General features: G+C 34.2%; 1 protein-coding gene across 2 annotated transcripts in view; it reads left to right on the forward strand.

Moving 5' to 3' along the window:
* Nucleotides 1–13,828, forward strand: part of LOC109037384 (Cbl-associated protein) — an 84,242-nt gene that overhangs the window by 25,634 nt on the left and 44,780 nt on the right. For both annotated transcript variants that reach the window (XM_019052007.2, XM_019052008.2), the window contains exons 2-13: nucleotides 685–914; nucleotides 1,415–1,526; nucleotides 2,194–2,340; nucleotides 3,956–4,051; nucleotides 5,197–5,303; nucleotides 6,123–6,195; nucleotides 7,430–7,468; nucleotides 8,791–8,959; nucleotides 9,461–9,572; nucleotides 10,503–10,535; nucleotides 11,095–11,168; nucleotides 12,111–12,280. In XM_019052007.2, the coding sequence (XP_018907552.2) occupies nucleotides 685–914; nucleotides 1,415–1,526; nucleotides 2,194–2,340; nucleotides 3,956–4,051; nucleotides 5,197–5,303; nucleotides 6,123–6,195; nucleotides 7,430–7,468; nucleotides 8,791–8,959; nucleotides 9,461–9,572; nucleotides 10,503–10,535; nucleotides 11,095–11,168; nucleotides 12,111–12,280 (1,362 nt within the window). The remainder of the gene's footprint in view (nucleotides 1–684; nucleotides 915–1,414; nucleotides 1,527–2,193; nucleotides 2,341–3,955; nucleotides 4,052–5,196; nucleotides 5,304–6,122; nucleotides 6,196–7,429; nucleotides 7,469–8,790; nucleotides 8,960–9,460; nucleotides 9,573–10,502; nucleotides 10,536–11,094; nucleotides 11,169–12,110; nucleotides 12,281–13,828) is intronic.

Here is a 13,828-nt window from a genome sequence, read left to right on the forward strand (position 1 = left end):
TCCTCGGTATGCCACGGACTGCCTGCGGTATGCCTGCGCTGTCTGATACCGAAGTTTTCCCGGTTAAATGGCTTAATCCGTTGATATACTTCCACTTAAAACTGATCCGATCGTTTTGCGTCTAAAAAACGGGCCACTTTTTTCACCTTGTGTCTAATGAGCTACTTCATTTAAATTTTTGCCGCTGCAGTTGGAACTTACCTTGGTTTCTTTCCAGCACCTACTTATTTTTCGAAAATTCGAATTTTTCAAAGCAGGTGGCAGGGGGTTTTAGGAAGCTCCAAAAATGTCTTTTTAAAAATTCAATTTTCGGTAAATGCTGGAAAAAATCCAAGGTCATATTCTGCTTTAGAAAAGAAAAATTAATGGCAGTAGCTGCATCGTCTTAGACCTGGAAAAAAAATTCATTGTCCTTTTGGAATTCTCAATGCAAAACAACCGCATCAGTCTTACTTGGTTCTATAAGAAGTGGAACTCAATTTTTTGGAGGGAAGGCAGTGACGATACATTCCAACAGCACATATTTTAAAAAAAAAATATTTCCTCCAATATAAAGATGAACTTTTTTACAGCTTGGTTTACAAGAATTGAACAACTTGTTCCCTGCACCAAAATGTTATGTACCTATCTGATGTTTTTTCACCTATGAAAATTTATTTTTACATTCCGTTTGACTTTTTGCAGGTGTCTGGTCGCCAGCGGTCACCCCTGAGGCTCCAAGGAAGGTGTACGAGAATCAGAGGCTAGAGCCGAAAAACTCGGAAAAAGATGAGAAAAATGGGAACACGGAGCCCATCCCCCCGGTATGGACTCCGAAGAGCAGTGGGCGAGCCACCCCGTCTGATCAAATAACTTTCAAACCTGTCAAATTTCAATCTCCTGTTCCTGCGAGGAAGGCCTCCAAAGTGAATAAGGTAATGCGGGTTTTCGACCTTAATCTCAATTTAGTTTCTGATTTTATCTCCTCTGATATTCATTTACTTCTAAATTTAAGTAATATAATTTTTATCACTTTAAGGTCACCTTTAAATCGTCAGTTGAGAGGGTTGGCTATCACTTATTATTAGTTTGTGATGGCTATTATATTTTCAGGATACCCTTTTTGGGGAGAGAGGGTGTCTTGTCTTACCCATGGTGGTATCAAAAATTAGTTCGCCCATGCCGCAATTCATCTGAACAGGTTACCCTGTCTTTAATGATGCTTTGTTGGAATCCGTTCTTTCAGAATTTTCTAGGCAATATTTCCAAGGATGGGGTTACTTTTTGTAGCAATTTCGTAGAAAGAAAAATATTTATTTTATTCCATAGAATATTCTTCATCTTGAGGCACTGAAGTTAGGGTTTTCGGTTTTAAGGATTTTTCAGTACTATTTATCTTTTAAAGTATTTAATATTTGTTCCAAAATTGTTGCAGGAATCAGGAGGGTTTCAATCAAAGTTACCAATCCCTACAAATGGGACAGAGAAAAAATCAGAGGAGGTAGTCGGACCCTCTGTCAAAGAAAGAATCTCGGCATTTTCTTCAGGTGAGGACCTATTCTTATTCATCCTTCCTTTTTTCCTTGATAGGTGAACATTTACGCACCGTCATTTTATCTCAATATCATTTTCTGTCACCTATGATTTGAAACTCCTAATGGAATGGCGTCAATGGCACATCTTGATACTTTGGTATCACAGTATTCCTGTTTTGTTTGCTATGTGAAACAGTGTAACAAGAGGAATTAATCTTTGGAATAGAATCGTAACTTTTCTTGAATGCGCTCTCTGGTAGGAGGCTATGTCTGCCATTTCATTCCTGTATCAAAAGTTCCTCTGAAAGAGCTAGTATACTAACTTCTTTCATCTATCCTATGTTGATCAGAGTAATTTTAAGAGTAATAAGCGGCGGATAATTGAAACTTACATCTATACAGCTCTGAGTCTTACTTTCAATCTTCTTCGTCTTACTCTCTTTCATTGTGACACTGAAAGATGAATGTAAATTATTTAACTCCCATTCCTTCCCTTGTGCATCTTTCCTATTTCTTGAATGTGATGGTTTATGTTGGCCTGTCTTTGTTCCAATATGCCTCTCAAGGCAAAAATGTTAACAATCGGATTGATTCAGTTCTTGTCTGAATTTATTTTTAGAGGTATATTGGATCGCATTTTTCTGAATTTTGACAAACCATCGCGTGTTATTTTTCTCAGTTTCAGGGAAGAGACTCGAAATAAAGAACCAAAATAACAATGAAAATTCAAAACTTCGATCGTTAGATCATTCTGTGTTGGGTCAGTGTGGTCTGGCTTTGCCCAAATCTCAAAATCCTACCATAACTCTGCTTCAAAAAGCCCGAGGTGCATGTTTACCCTTAATCCTATCATAGTTTAAGTTTCTCTTACGAAGGTTTTGATTTTAACTTCCCAACACTAAAACTATCTGGTAGTGCCATTTTTTTGCTCTTTTTTTATACCCTCATTTTGATTTTTATATCAGGAGTAGAATAAAGAGGTTTCATTCGGTCAGTATTTTTTAGACTTCAAGTTCTATAACTGCCAGTGATTTTCTAGTCATCACAATTAATTTTATCGGCGGGTTTTTGTTGTTTTTTTGTCATTTTTGGTGTTGCTGTAGAATGTTTGAGAATGAGTTTGGTTGATGAACTCTTTGTGTAAAAGCTATTAACGAGAAAATCAATCTCTCTCTATCGCTGATAAATTATCATTCCACATGTTCGAAAGTGTGTATTAAAATTATGTTTGGATCAAATTCACAGACGCATAAGGGTTAGTTTCCGCTCTCCCATACAACTCAATTCATTGCTTTCCTGACTTTCTTATTCTTTTTTTTCTGTTCAGAATTCATTTTGCTTTTCTTTAGCTGGCTAGTATTTGAGTTGTGTTTGTTTTATCTTTGACTTCCTTCCCCAGATAAAAAGGTTTGAAAGATTTTCAAGGAAATATTTTTATCCATTTAATTTCATAATTGATGTGATTACAAAAGGCATGATAAAAAAATTTAAAGTTCCTATCCTAGTACATCAAGATAGACTGGATGTGCTTTGAATTTTGCAGTCAGACAGTTGTTTTTTTCTTTTGCTTTTTAGATTAGCTATTTTACCTTAAAATGCTCAATTGAGGTAAGGGTTGATATTCTAATCTCTCTTTATGAGGTGCCTTAGTTCTCAAACTTGTTCTCCTCAAAGAGCAATCCTAAATTCATTACTTACTGTAAGAATTTTCAAGTTAATTAGCTATCCATTTTAACTGCAGCTTTATTGACTGGACTTTCTATTTTCCTCTGGAAAGTTTTGAATTTCCTCTGAGCCTCTTTTAGCCACTAATATTCATCGCTGATTAAATATGAAGATGCACATAGCTAAACAAATAGAAACCACGCAGAAAAATTTCACGCTTCAGTTTTACAAAAGCATTAGTAAAACGGCGGCAAGAGACCTTGAAGAAGGAACTTCAACCTTACTTCCTTTTTAATATAATTTTGTGAGTTAGAATTGTTCAATTTTTACTTTTGTTTCTGTTTACTTTAATTCAATGGCTATCAGTTCGAATGTTTGTTTCATTGTTGTGCATTGGCTCAGATTTTTGTTTTTGATCTCCATCAGTTTTTATTGTGATGAGTGTGCATTAGTTTAATCATGACCTTGTCCCAATGAACCTCACACTTGGGTTGTAATTTTTATTGTTGGAGAGATGATGAAAGATATTTTTCCCCTTTTTTTCTTTAATTACTAACAAAATGAAAGATATTTTCCGTAACTTTCAAAAGAGTAAAAAACTTCAACTGTGAAATATGTAAAGAAATGTACTGAAAAGTGTGATGAAAATGTTAAATTGTTGTACCTGTAGCATGAAGTTCGGTACTTTCAAGCCCATTCTTGTACATATTCCTCGGCATGCAGCCATTTTCATAAAATTCTATTATCTGAATCTCTCATTTTTTATTTCTTTTCAGAGGGGCAGTTGTCCAAAGGTGCTGCATATTTAGATGACCAAAAAATGTATACCAAAGAGACTCCTGAAAAGACCAAAACCTCTGAGCCTGAAAATAGTAAGTCACCAATCTTTTTCATCTAGAATATTACTTATCCGTAATCCTTTATTTTTTTTATTTTTTATTTTTTATTTTTTTTTTTTATTTTTTTTTTATTTTTAGTAAAAACAGAAAGATAGAAATATCTGCAGTCAATAGAAATGTAAAACTCCACTGATATGATCAATCTATGATTTAGGGGCTCATCACATTAACACACTATATTACAGTATACTCCCTAATTCCCCCCTCCATGATTTCAACTTGTGAATCAATGATTCTCATTCATTTAATAATAAGCTATTGAAGATTAAGAGACAAGTACTTGATCTGATGACAGTTCATACATAACGAGCTCTGATCCTCATTGAATAGGTGTCATTTTATCACAGCTGTTGTACTATCATTGATAAGGCATTGTAAATATTGAATCCAGCATTCGAATTCTTCTCAATGATAAGAGGCTGAAGAGAAACGGTTATGAAATAGCAGAACTTAAAAGTGGCCTATTCAGCTCATATTTTTCTTCCTTTTTCCTTTCACTGCGCCATAGTAAGTCCTTTTATCTATTTTAACCTTTCTCCTTTAGCTTCTTTTAACTTCATCAGGCTCTTATGTCTTTTCCCTGTTCTTACCTAACAGGGAAAAAACAAATTTTGCAACCCTGTTTCAATTAATTTTGCAAATCAAAAACAATGATTCAAGCTACAGCTTGTTTTGGTTTGTTTTCATTTAATTTTACAACCATTAAAACTTGTACAAAAACCTATATCAAGCCTCTTTGACTTATTTTGGATTTGTGGGGTTTCCATAAGATTGAAGAGCACTTTAAAGTTTGATAAAAGCATAGACTTTACTGATTTATTTATTTTAAAATTAGAATAGCATTATTCTATCATTAGTAGTATGCAAAAGAGGAGGCTTGATTTCATTTAGTCAATTGGAGGAAATAAAATGAGGGTACCTATTACTATTAAGCCTTGTGAATTATGATCTTCAAAAATAGCTTTCTTTCTCCCTTGGTGCATTACTTGATTTTTATCATCATTTTGTTTTCCGCAATTCATCTATTTTTTTGATTTGGGAATTCTTATTCATAAAGTAGCTAATTTGCTGTTTGCTGGTACTTTCTAACAACTTTTTATTATTTCCTTCTTTTTCAGATCAAGAATCCAAAGCTCAATCCAAAAAAGTTATGAATACTGAGCAAAAACCAACGGAAAAGACCAAATCATCAAATGCAGACAGAATCTCATCAAATAATGTTCCTGTAAGTTGACAACTGAAAATGAAATTCAGTCTCTGCCATAATATAGTATAATGATTCAAAAGTAACGACTATGAATGCTGAAAATGTAGTAGGGCATTGTTTCTCTTTACAATTCCTACCGGGGGTTCTCAATTTGGAAATCTGAGTATAGACCACGAGAGTAAAACATATATATATGTTTTATAATGTTGATTTTGCATTTTTCACTTTGCATTTCATAGTTTGCTTGCCACACCTGGAAGAATGTAATCTTACATCAGTAATAGACGTTTGTCTATTTTTGTTTTGCTAGTGCTGCTATATACAACTTGATCTTGATTTACTGATACCAAACAGAGAGATTAACAGCCGCATAATTCTATTTATTCTTTTGCGTGTTCAGTCAAAGGCCTTAGACTTCTTGCATAATGTACCCCCACAACACAAACTCCATCGTTGCATAAAATATTTTAATTGTTTATTGGGGTGTAACACTTCGAACACCATACTTTGTCGACCGCACTTGGTTGAAATCCAAGAACTGGTAACCTCACCTTCATTATGAAAGTGAAACAAGAAAATGAAATACAACCATCATTGATTTGTAAAATTCCGCAAGGTTTTTTCTGAGCTGTATAGAAATTTTGAGTACTTTTTAGCAAATTTTTTTAAAATAATGAAATGCCTTCAAAAGAAAGTTTTGAAGCACTAGGGTTATGAAACAGATGTTTTGTTTCACCATTGATGTGTATGCATAATATTATTTTCTCTTCCTACTGCAAAGATGTTCTTGCAATGCTGTACTAATTTTCACTTTTTTCCCCTTCTCTTTTTCGTTAGGGTGGTAGAGAAGAAAATCAACAAAAATGGTACAAACGAATGTACGAGTCGCTTCATCAAGCTAATTTAGATAGTAAGTACTCTTGATGAATATTTAAAAGTTAAAGTTCATCTTCTAAGAGGAATACCAGAAATTAAACTCATCAAGAGAATCTGCTTGTCCACATTGCCAAGCACCCAGTAAATTTAAGGGATTAAACGTGATTGAATAACTTCGAAAGTCACAATACTATGTTCAATAAAACGAGAATACTCGTCCTTTTAGTCGGCACTCGGTTCATAAGTCAATTAATATGTAATGAAAAATTTAATTTCACAAAAAGAGATAAATAACTTGTTTAATCACAAAGTTTAATGAGGCATGTATTTATTGTCTCATTGGCAGGCTTTATTAGCTTACAGCCCACAGTTTTTGAATACTATGTGTCAAAATGAGCACTTAAGAAGCCAAAAATTCAGTGGTTTAATTTCATTGAAACCCACTTGTTATTATATGATATAATTTTAGTCGGTAGCACGAACTGTGCACCTGTTCTGTGGTGGGACCGGTTTGAAAAGTTGCACACCACTGATAATGTCTTGTAATTTAGTGTTTTGCATCACAGCATTTTTTCAAAGTCTAGAATCAATTGAATAGAAAAAAATTAGTCCTTGTTGCACATTGCCTTTCAACGCAAGATTTACTTCACATTTGTGGCAATTCACTTGTTTAGAGATTGGGCATCTGTTGGAATGTAAGATAGAGACAAAATATCATTTCAACGTTAAAACAGCTGAGATTTTTTAGGTACACATAGTAGCTATTGACCACTTGTGACATTTGGTCTTTATCTTACATGAACACTCAATCTTTTCAACGCAACTATGTTTTATAACATTTGTTGCACTTCTGCAGTGATAGTGGAGATATAAAGTTTAGTTTTTTGGTCTATCAAAAAAAATTACTCTTGGGTACATATCAATCTTTTGCAAGAGCTAGAATTACATTACAATAAAGGGGGTGTTGTTGCATTGTCAGGCTCCCTCTTGAATCGCTTAATAAAGCTGAGACATCCTGACTGTTTATCTCAACTTATAAATCTAAATCTATGATCAAATCCAAAAGACCTTTTGTTTTTATTTTTATCCACTGTGTAAAAAAGAAAAACCGCGTTAAAAAGAATAGTTTCTCATTGCATTTATTATTTCTTCTCTTAAATCTGAGGACTTTTATTTGTGTGTATGTATTACATAAAAGGTCGATGCAAAGAGCAAGATCAAAGAGTGTTGTCAGTTAAAATCAGTACAGAAAATATTTAATTTTACAGAATCAAATGTTACTGTTCGATACTGGCCAAACCAACCAGGTGACTAACTATGAACAATTTTGGAAAGACTAATTTAGCATTCGTATTTTTACAAAAATAAAAAAACACTCACAAGTTAATCCTAGTAATTAATGAACTAATGTGCTTGATGTCTTAACGGCATAATCAGGTCGAACCACTCTCATCTCATGAAATGCTAACGTGTCAGTTTGTACGTAACTAATGTCTCTAAAATCTTCAAGTTACGTTTGTAATGTGTCTTTCTATCATGCAATTAATATCCTCTTTCTCATTTGTTTGAATTTCTCACGTTTCATATTGAGTCAAATTTCAAAAAACATCTTAAATTTGTGCCTTTAAACTGTCAACTAAGAATCTTTTATCTTCAAAAACATCCTTCACTGCTCTTTTAATTAGTCGTAGCATACTCTGAGAATAACTGGACAACTAACAATTTCATCATCTGTTAATGCATCATCAAACTAGCTTTATAACTTCATTTAATTTGGCCTTTACTTACCCGCTGTGGCAAGTAGGATTTATTTTAATGATAGGTGTAACAGACCAACTTAATATGCAATGTTACATTTGTGAGAGCCTGATTTTAGAGTTACCTAAATTTATCTTAGATCAATATGGCAGGCACTGTTTCTGATCCTAGAATACGATACTGAATCACATTATGAATAAATATCGTCTCAATTGTCCACCTATTCAAGGGGAGTATTGGCATGATTCACATCAGCTTACCAGAGTAGAACACTTAAATTTTATCTGAGTGGATCCATCCCTCACAGTCCATCAGAACAGTTATTTATCCAGGCTTGCTTTTGACTTCTTTCAATTCTTTTCCATGCCAAATCTTTTAAAAAACAAAGCACTAATATATATCTTCCAACTATCGAATATCTTACCTGTAGTTTTATTACAAGCTAGAAAATCACTAATTTCTTCTGACAGCTTAAGAACATTGATATTTTTACTCTCCTCCAACATATTTGTAGCATTAGCTGACCGCCAAACCAAATTTCCTGCTTCGTAGAGGATGTCGTAACCTCCTATCAGAGTGTCTCTGCTTGAAACGGGAAATTTGGTTTGCCAGTCAGCTAACGCTACTTCTTCTTTCATTAGGCGGTTTTTCATGTTGCCTCTGAGTTTTCAAAATATATCATAAGCTTACCTATACTTCCTTTCACTGTCAAGAGACTTCATGAATAAAATGAGGCGTCAATTTTGTAAAATGAACATTGTTTTGCGATCCTTGTGGTACATGCCTCCACCTATCTTAGTTTCCTTTCTCTCATCTCCTTCAGCAGGAAGAGTGAATTCATTCATTGACTTTTGTCATTTAAAATTTTTAGTTGACCGTGCATCACAACAAATTCGTAATGGGAATAGTGGATATAGCTCGGAACCAGAAGCAACCAATCACAATTCTGACAAAATAGCTGCCAAATATGCAACTTTAGACAGGAGAAGAAACCAGTCGAAAGAAAATGATGCTAGCCTATCCTATGTTCCTCGCACAAAGTAAGTAATCTTTTTCGAGGACATCTTCAAAAGAGTCACAATTGAGGCCTACCATTGTTTTTGGAATTATTGCACCTTTTGATTATTGCTGGGAGTAATAGCAAGTCAATATCTTGTTTCCTTCGCTAAAAAATCCAATTTTAGAAGAGTGAAGTTAGACGGAGTGGCTAGTATATCAAATTACACGCGTTTATGACAATTACAAGACTTCAAGAATTCAAGTAACTTCTAGTTCGGCCAAGAGCCTGTAGATAGAAATTTGAGGAAATCAAGATCATTTTATATGCCAGTCCCCACAAGCCGGCGTGGCAGTCATCGGTTAATGAATTGAGGGAAATATCCCTTGGAGTGGATCCGTAAAATTTTGACTCTGCATGTTTCTTTCTCTCTTTGTGTTTTTCAGAATTTTTTTTTTGTTTAAAAATTACAAGAAGCCTATTTTACTTTATCTTTTGTATTTCATGGAAAAAACTCACAATGTTCATATCTATTTCATTACAGGCCCAGTAATGAAGCTTTGAAGCATGCAGTAGAAATTTACAATAGCCAACCCGGGCGCATAGAAAACTATGAACCTGGTCGTTGTTCGATAGCAGATAAAGAAACCAAAGAAGTTTGTATTTTACCTACATATTTGTTAATTTATTCGCAAAACCAACCTGATTTAAAATGGATAATAAGTAAACAGTCTTGTTCTGAAGGAAATCAGTGAGAAAAAGTTTGGGCGCCAGTTATTTTATTCCTAGTAAAGGAATAATGACATTCGATCATAGATATATCTATCATAGATATATCGACTATAAATATATCTTGCACTAATCCTAGATTTAAAACCTCAATAGATTATTACTAGCAACCCTCAAAATGCAATTACTCATCTCTGTGGTGAAAATATCTTTTGCTAATGTTTGATTGCCAATATTTGACAGCGCTCTCAATTTGTGTACGCGCAAGGCTTCAATAACTGACAGGTGAATGTCAAACTATATAATGAAAATCTTTCAGTCCAAAAATTATGATCTCATAACTCCATAAACTATCTCTGAAACATGTTTTTTAGACCTAAATCATTCAGTCCTGTGATTTTTGACGGTAGTTAATAAAATGGGCAGGAACTTGATTTTGGAACATGTTAGGCACTAGTGATCGACATTATGGCCCTATTATCATTTGAGCCTGGAGGTATCTCTGTCACCAAAACATGTACGTATCAGTCTATGGACTCATGTGGTTGTTTCATTGTCAGATTAAATTTAATACCGTGCCAATTTCTGATTCATCAGATTGCACAAAACTGAACATGGGGATTTTCTCATATCGTTGAATTTTTGCTTTCGATAGGAAAGAGTTTTTAGAGTCTACAGTTTGTTTTCAAAAGTGAAAAATCTTTTGCTTTGAACAATTTATCTTGTTGGATCAGTCATTTAGTTTCAAGTGCAATTTAAAAATGGTACTTCAATGCGCGTGATTAATATTTGACATTTTTGACAACTAATGTATGTGATCTATTTGTCTTTAATCCTCAAATATAATTTGTTTACAGTGGTGGGATGAAATGATGGAGATCTTTGATAAGGTACTATTACAATACTATTGATATTTCTAATTCCAATTATTTTATAGCGTTACTAGCGTTCAAACATTTTTAAATAAAGTACTAAAAGTTTTTTTTTTTATTAAAATTTTATTTTATTCACAACAGAAGTTTTTTAAAATTATCTTTCAAGGCTGATAAGAAAAAGAGAAAGTTAATACATATAATGACTCATAACCGAATCCTGGTAGAGTTTAATTGTAAACGTCTAAATATCTTGTTTTGTGCACATTTTTCCCTGATTGATGTGTAAACTTAAAAAAATGCAGTGCATTTAAGACACCACAATAATTTGAGCATCGTCATCCATACAATTTCTAGTTTCATCTGAGGAACTCTTTATTCATTGTTATTCATAGTTCATGACCAGACGTAGAAATACCACTATCCCTGATCATTGTAATGAACATGTGCTACATTTCAGTTAATGTTCAACTGCAGCTTCAGATACTCTGAAACCAATAAATTCCATACTCTACTATCACTCCATCTATTAATATTTTTATCGATACTTCTATCTGATAGTTAATATTTTTTTTAGCAATATGGTGAAACTGGTGGTCATCGGAATCAAAGCAACCCTCCATCACAACAGAAAAAGCATTTCATGACATAGTAAGTAAACAGTGCTGTATGGCTCATGACTCTTAAATTCAAAACAATTAGAAGATCATCTCTTGCTATGTATCATTGAGGAAAAAGAAGGATGTGCTCGTATTTTTCTGCGGCCACCTCAGGGATGTAGAAAGATCTAAGTAATAGGGGAGAGAAAGAGAGCAAAGAGCCAATGGGAAAGTAAGGAGTGTAAGGGAAGGAAAGATTGTTCAGGGTTTGTTACCTGTAAATGTACAAATGATAACCCTCTGCTTTTTTCTCTATGGTCGTCCAAAAATCTGAAAATGAGGTCCTGCAAAGAAGTCAATTCTACTCCGTTATTCTTTATTTTTCCGCAGTGGGCCAGTTGCATTGGACAGAGAATCGGCGTTTTGATGCTTGATTCTTGTAGATTAGCCAAAAATAATCAGATCAGTCCTCACCGCAACTTTTTAAGTTCAATATTAACCAAGACATTGCCCTCTGAAAAGTTAGGTTTTTGACGTCGCCCACTGCAGTAGTGACACCTGTGGTTTCCTCTACCTTGCTGTCATCAATGAGTGACGCACTGGTTACACAACGTAAAACTTGGAAGAAAGCAAGGTGGAAAAAATCAAGAGTGTCACTACAGTGGTGGATGACATCAAAAACTCGACTTCTCAAAGGGCGATATCTCGGTTAATATTGAACATAGAAATTTGCGGTTTGGACGAAACTTATTATTCTCAGCTAATCTACAAGAATCAAGCATCAAAATACGATTCTGTGACCAGTGCAACTGACCCATTCTAAAGCTTCAAATCAATACCTTTTTGCCCCTATTTCTAATACCTAATTATTTTCAGAATTTCAATTTAATTACATGGTTTTCAGTTTCTTGGTTGTCCAACTTGAGTTCTCTTTGAATCTCAATCTTTCAGCATCGACTCTGTAAAGTGAGTGCTTTTTTTCTTTCTTTTTTAGTACGCTTAAAGATGGTGGGTATGAAAGTGACTCTAGTCTAGTTTTTAAACGGCGAGATGAAAATTGTGACATGAGTCCTACGGAGAAAAAAATGGCCTACAAAGAAATTCAAAAAGGTGGAGAAGTGCCACTTCACGGACTGAGAAAGCCAGCTCCTCAACGACCAAAAGGTAATTAATGTCAATTTTTTTCTTCTAAGGTCAAATCCAACTACTGAAAATTCTATCTGTCACCATGAGAATATTATAGATAATCACAACTATACCAAATTTGAATGGAGAGTTAATTTCAGTACTTTCAATGGTGCGAGATGTGCTCTATATGACATTTAGAAGAGGAAACCTAAACTAGAATTCTTAAATTCGCACATTGTCTAGAGGTCCATTTGTCTAGCCACTAGGTAGCTTTGCACTAATATGCAAGTTTTTTTCAAAGCTGGCGCAGCTTGTAATAGCTCTTCACAGTCGTTACTCTGAGAGCCATTTGTTTTACACACTGTCTTGTCTGATCATGCTCAAAGAAGTCTACATCTTATCATGAAATTTTTGACTGGTTTAGAAAGATTCCGATTCTAGAAAACTGTTTTTGGACTTGAGTCACAAATTCTATTGAAATCATCTCTGATTTCTTACACTAACTTTTTGATATTATTCTCTGGTTAGATTGGCAGATAGCATTTAAGGTAGTTTTGGCATTTCATTCCCAATGACAGTCATTGATAAACTCACCATGATTTTTTGAAGTGCACCCTTGAGTTTTTTTTTTACTTTTTTATCTTTCTCTCCCTCTCTCTTCTCCAAGTAATGTGTTATTTTAAGAAAGAAGCACTTTTCTTTTCACCTTTGCGAGAGCCCCCACCATTAATAAAGAGAACCAAAAGTTAACACGATCTCAGCAAAACATGTTCAGCTGCTTAAACTAATTTTATTGCACACTCTTATCCCTCAGTTATTGCTGTAATTCAATGAAACCAAAGAGACATTTTCATATTGACGGAGAAACTGCAAAAATGCATATCTCGGTTTTCAGTGTTGCAGACTTTCTGTTATACTTGATTTTCTAAATGGGAAACTACCAAATGTCATTTTTTGAAATTTCCGGTGACTCTAATTCTCTACGTAAAGAATATTCCGTGAAAGTTTCAAGCCATGATGCTGGTTTCGTCTCCTTTTAAACAATAAAATAGGAGCTGAGATATTGAAACACTGCAAATGAGATGAACATTTTTGAAGTTTCACCATCGATATGTCCTATGAGGTGAATAGTGAATATCAGATTTTGCACTCTTTGTAATTTTTAAGCGATTTTGGGTAACTCTACTCCCATTCAACCATTGCTGAAAGTTTACCATAATCTTGTCCAACATTCCCATGTAGCACTTGCCACTCCCTCCCTCCACGCAGGAGTATGACATTTAGGGGTAGACCCTATAAAAAGTAATCTTACAAGCAAAATGCACACTAGATGTAGTCAAAGATAGGTTTTTAAAAAGGGGGGAGGTACATTTTTGATAAGCTAGAACTGCATGTAAGTTCAATAAAAGTAGGGTGAGGTAGGTTTTGCATGACCATATTTTTCCTTTTTTCTTAAATCTATAAGAAAAGTAAGCCACATGAATCAGAGCTGCTTCATGAGTATACTCCTTTTTTCTCCTACTGTATCAATACGAAATTGATACTGATTGTAGACTGGAATGAATCAGGAATAAATTGTATATT

This window comes from Bemisia tabaci, chromosome 5 (assembly GCF_918797505.1).
Source record: "Bemisia tabaci chromosome 5, PGI_BMITA_v3".
Taxonomy (NCBI): domain Eukaryota; kingdom Metazoa; phylum Arthropoda; class Insecta; order Hemiptera; family Aleyrodidae; genus Bemisia; species Bemisia tabaci.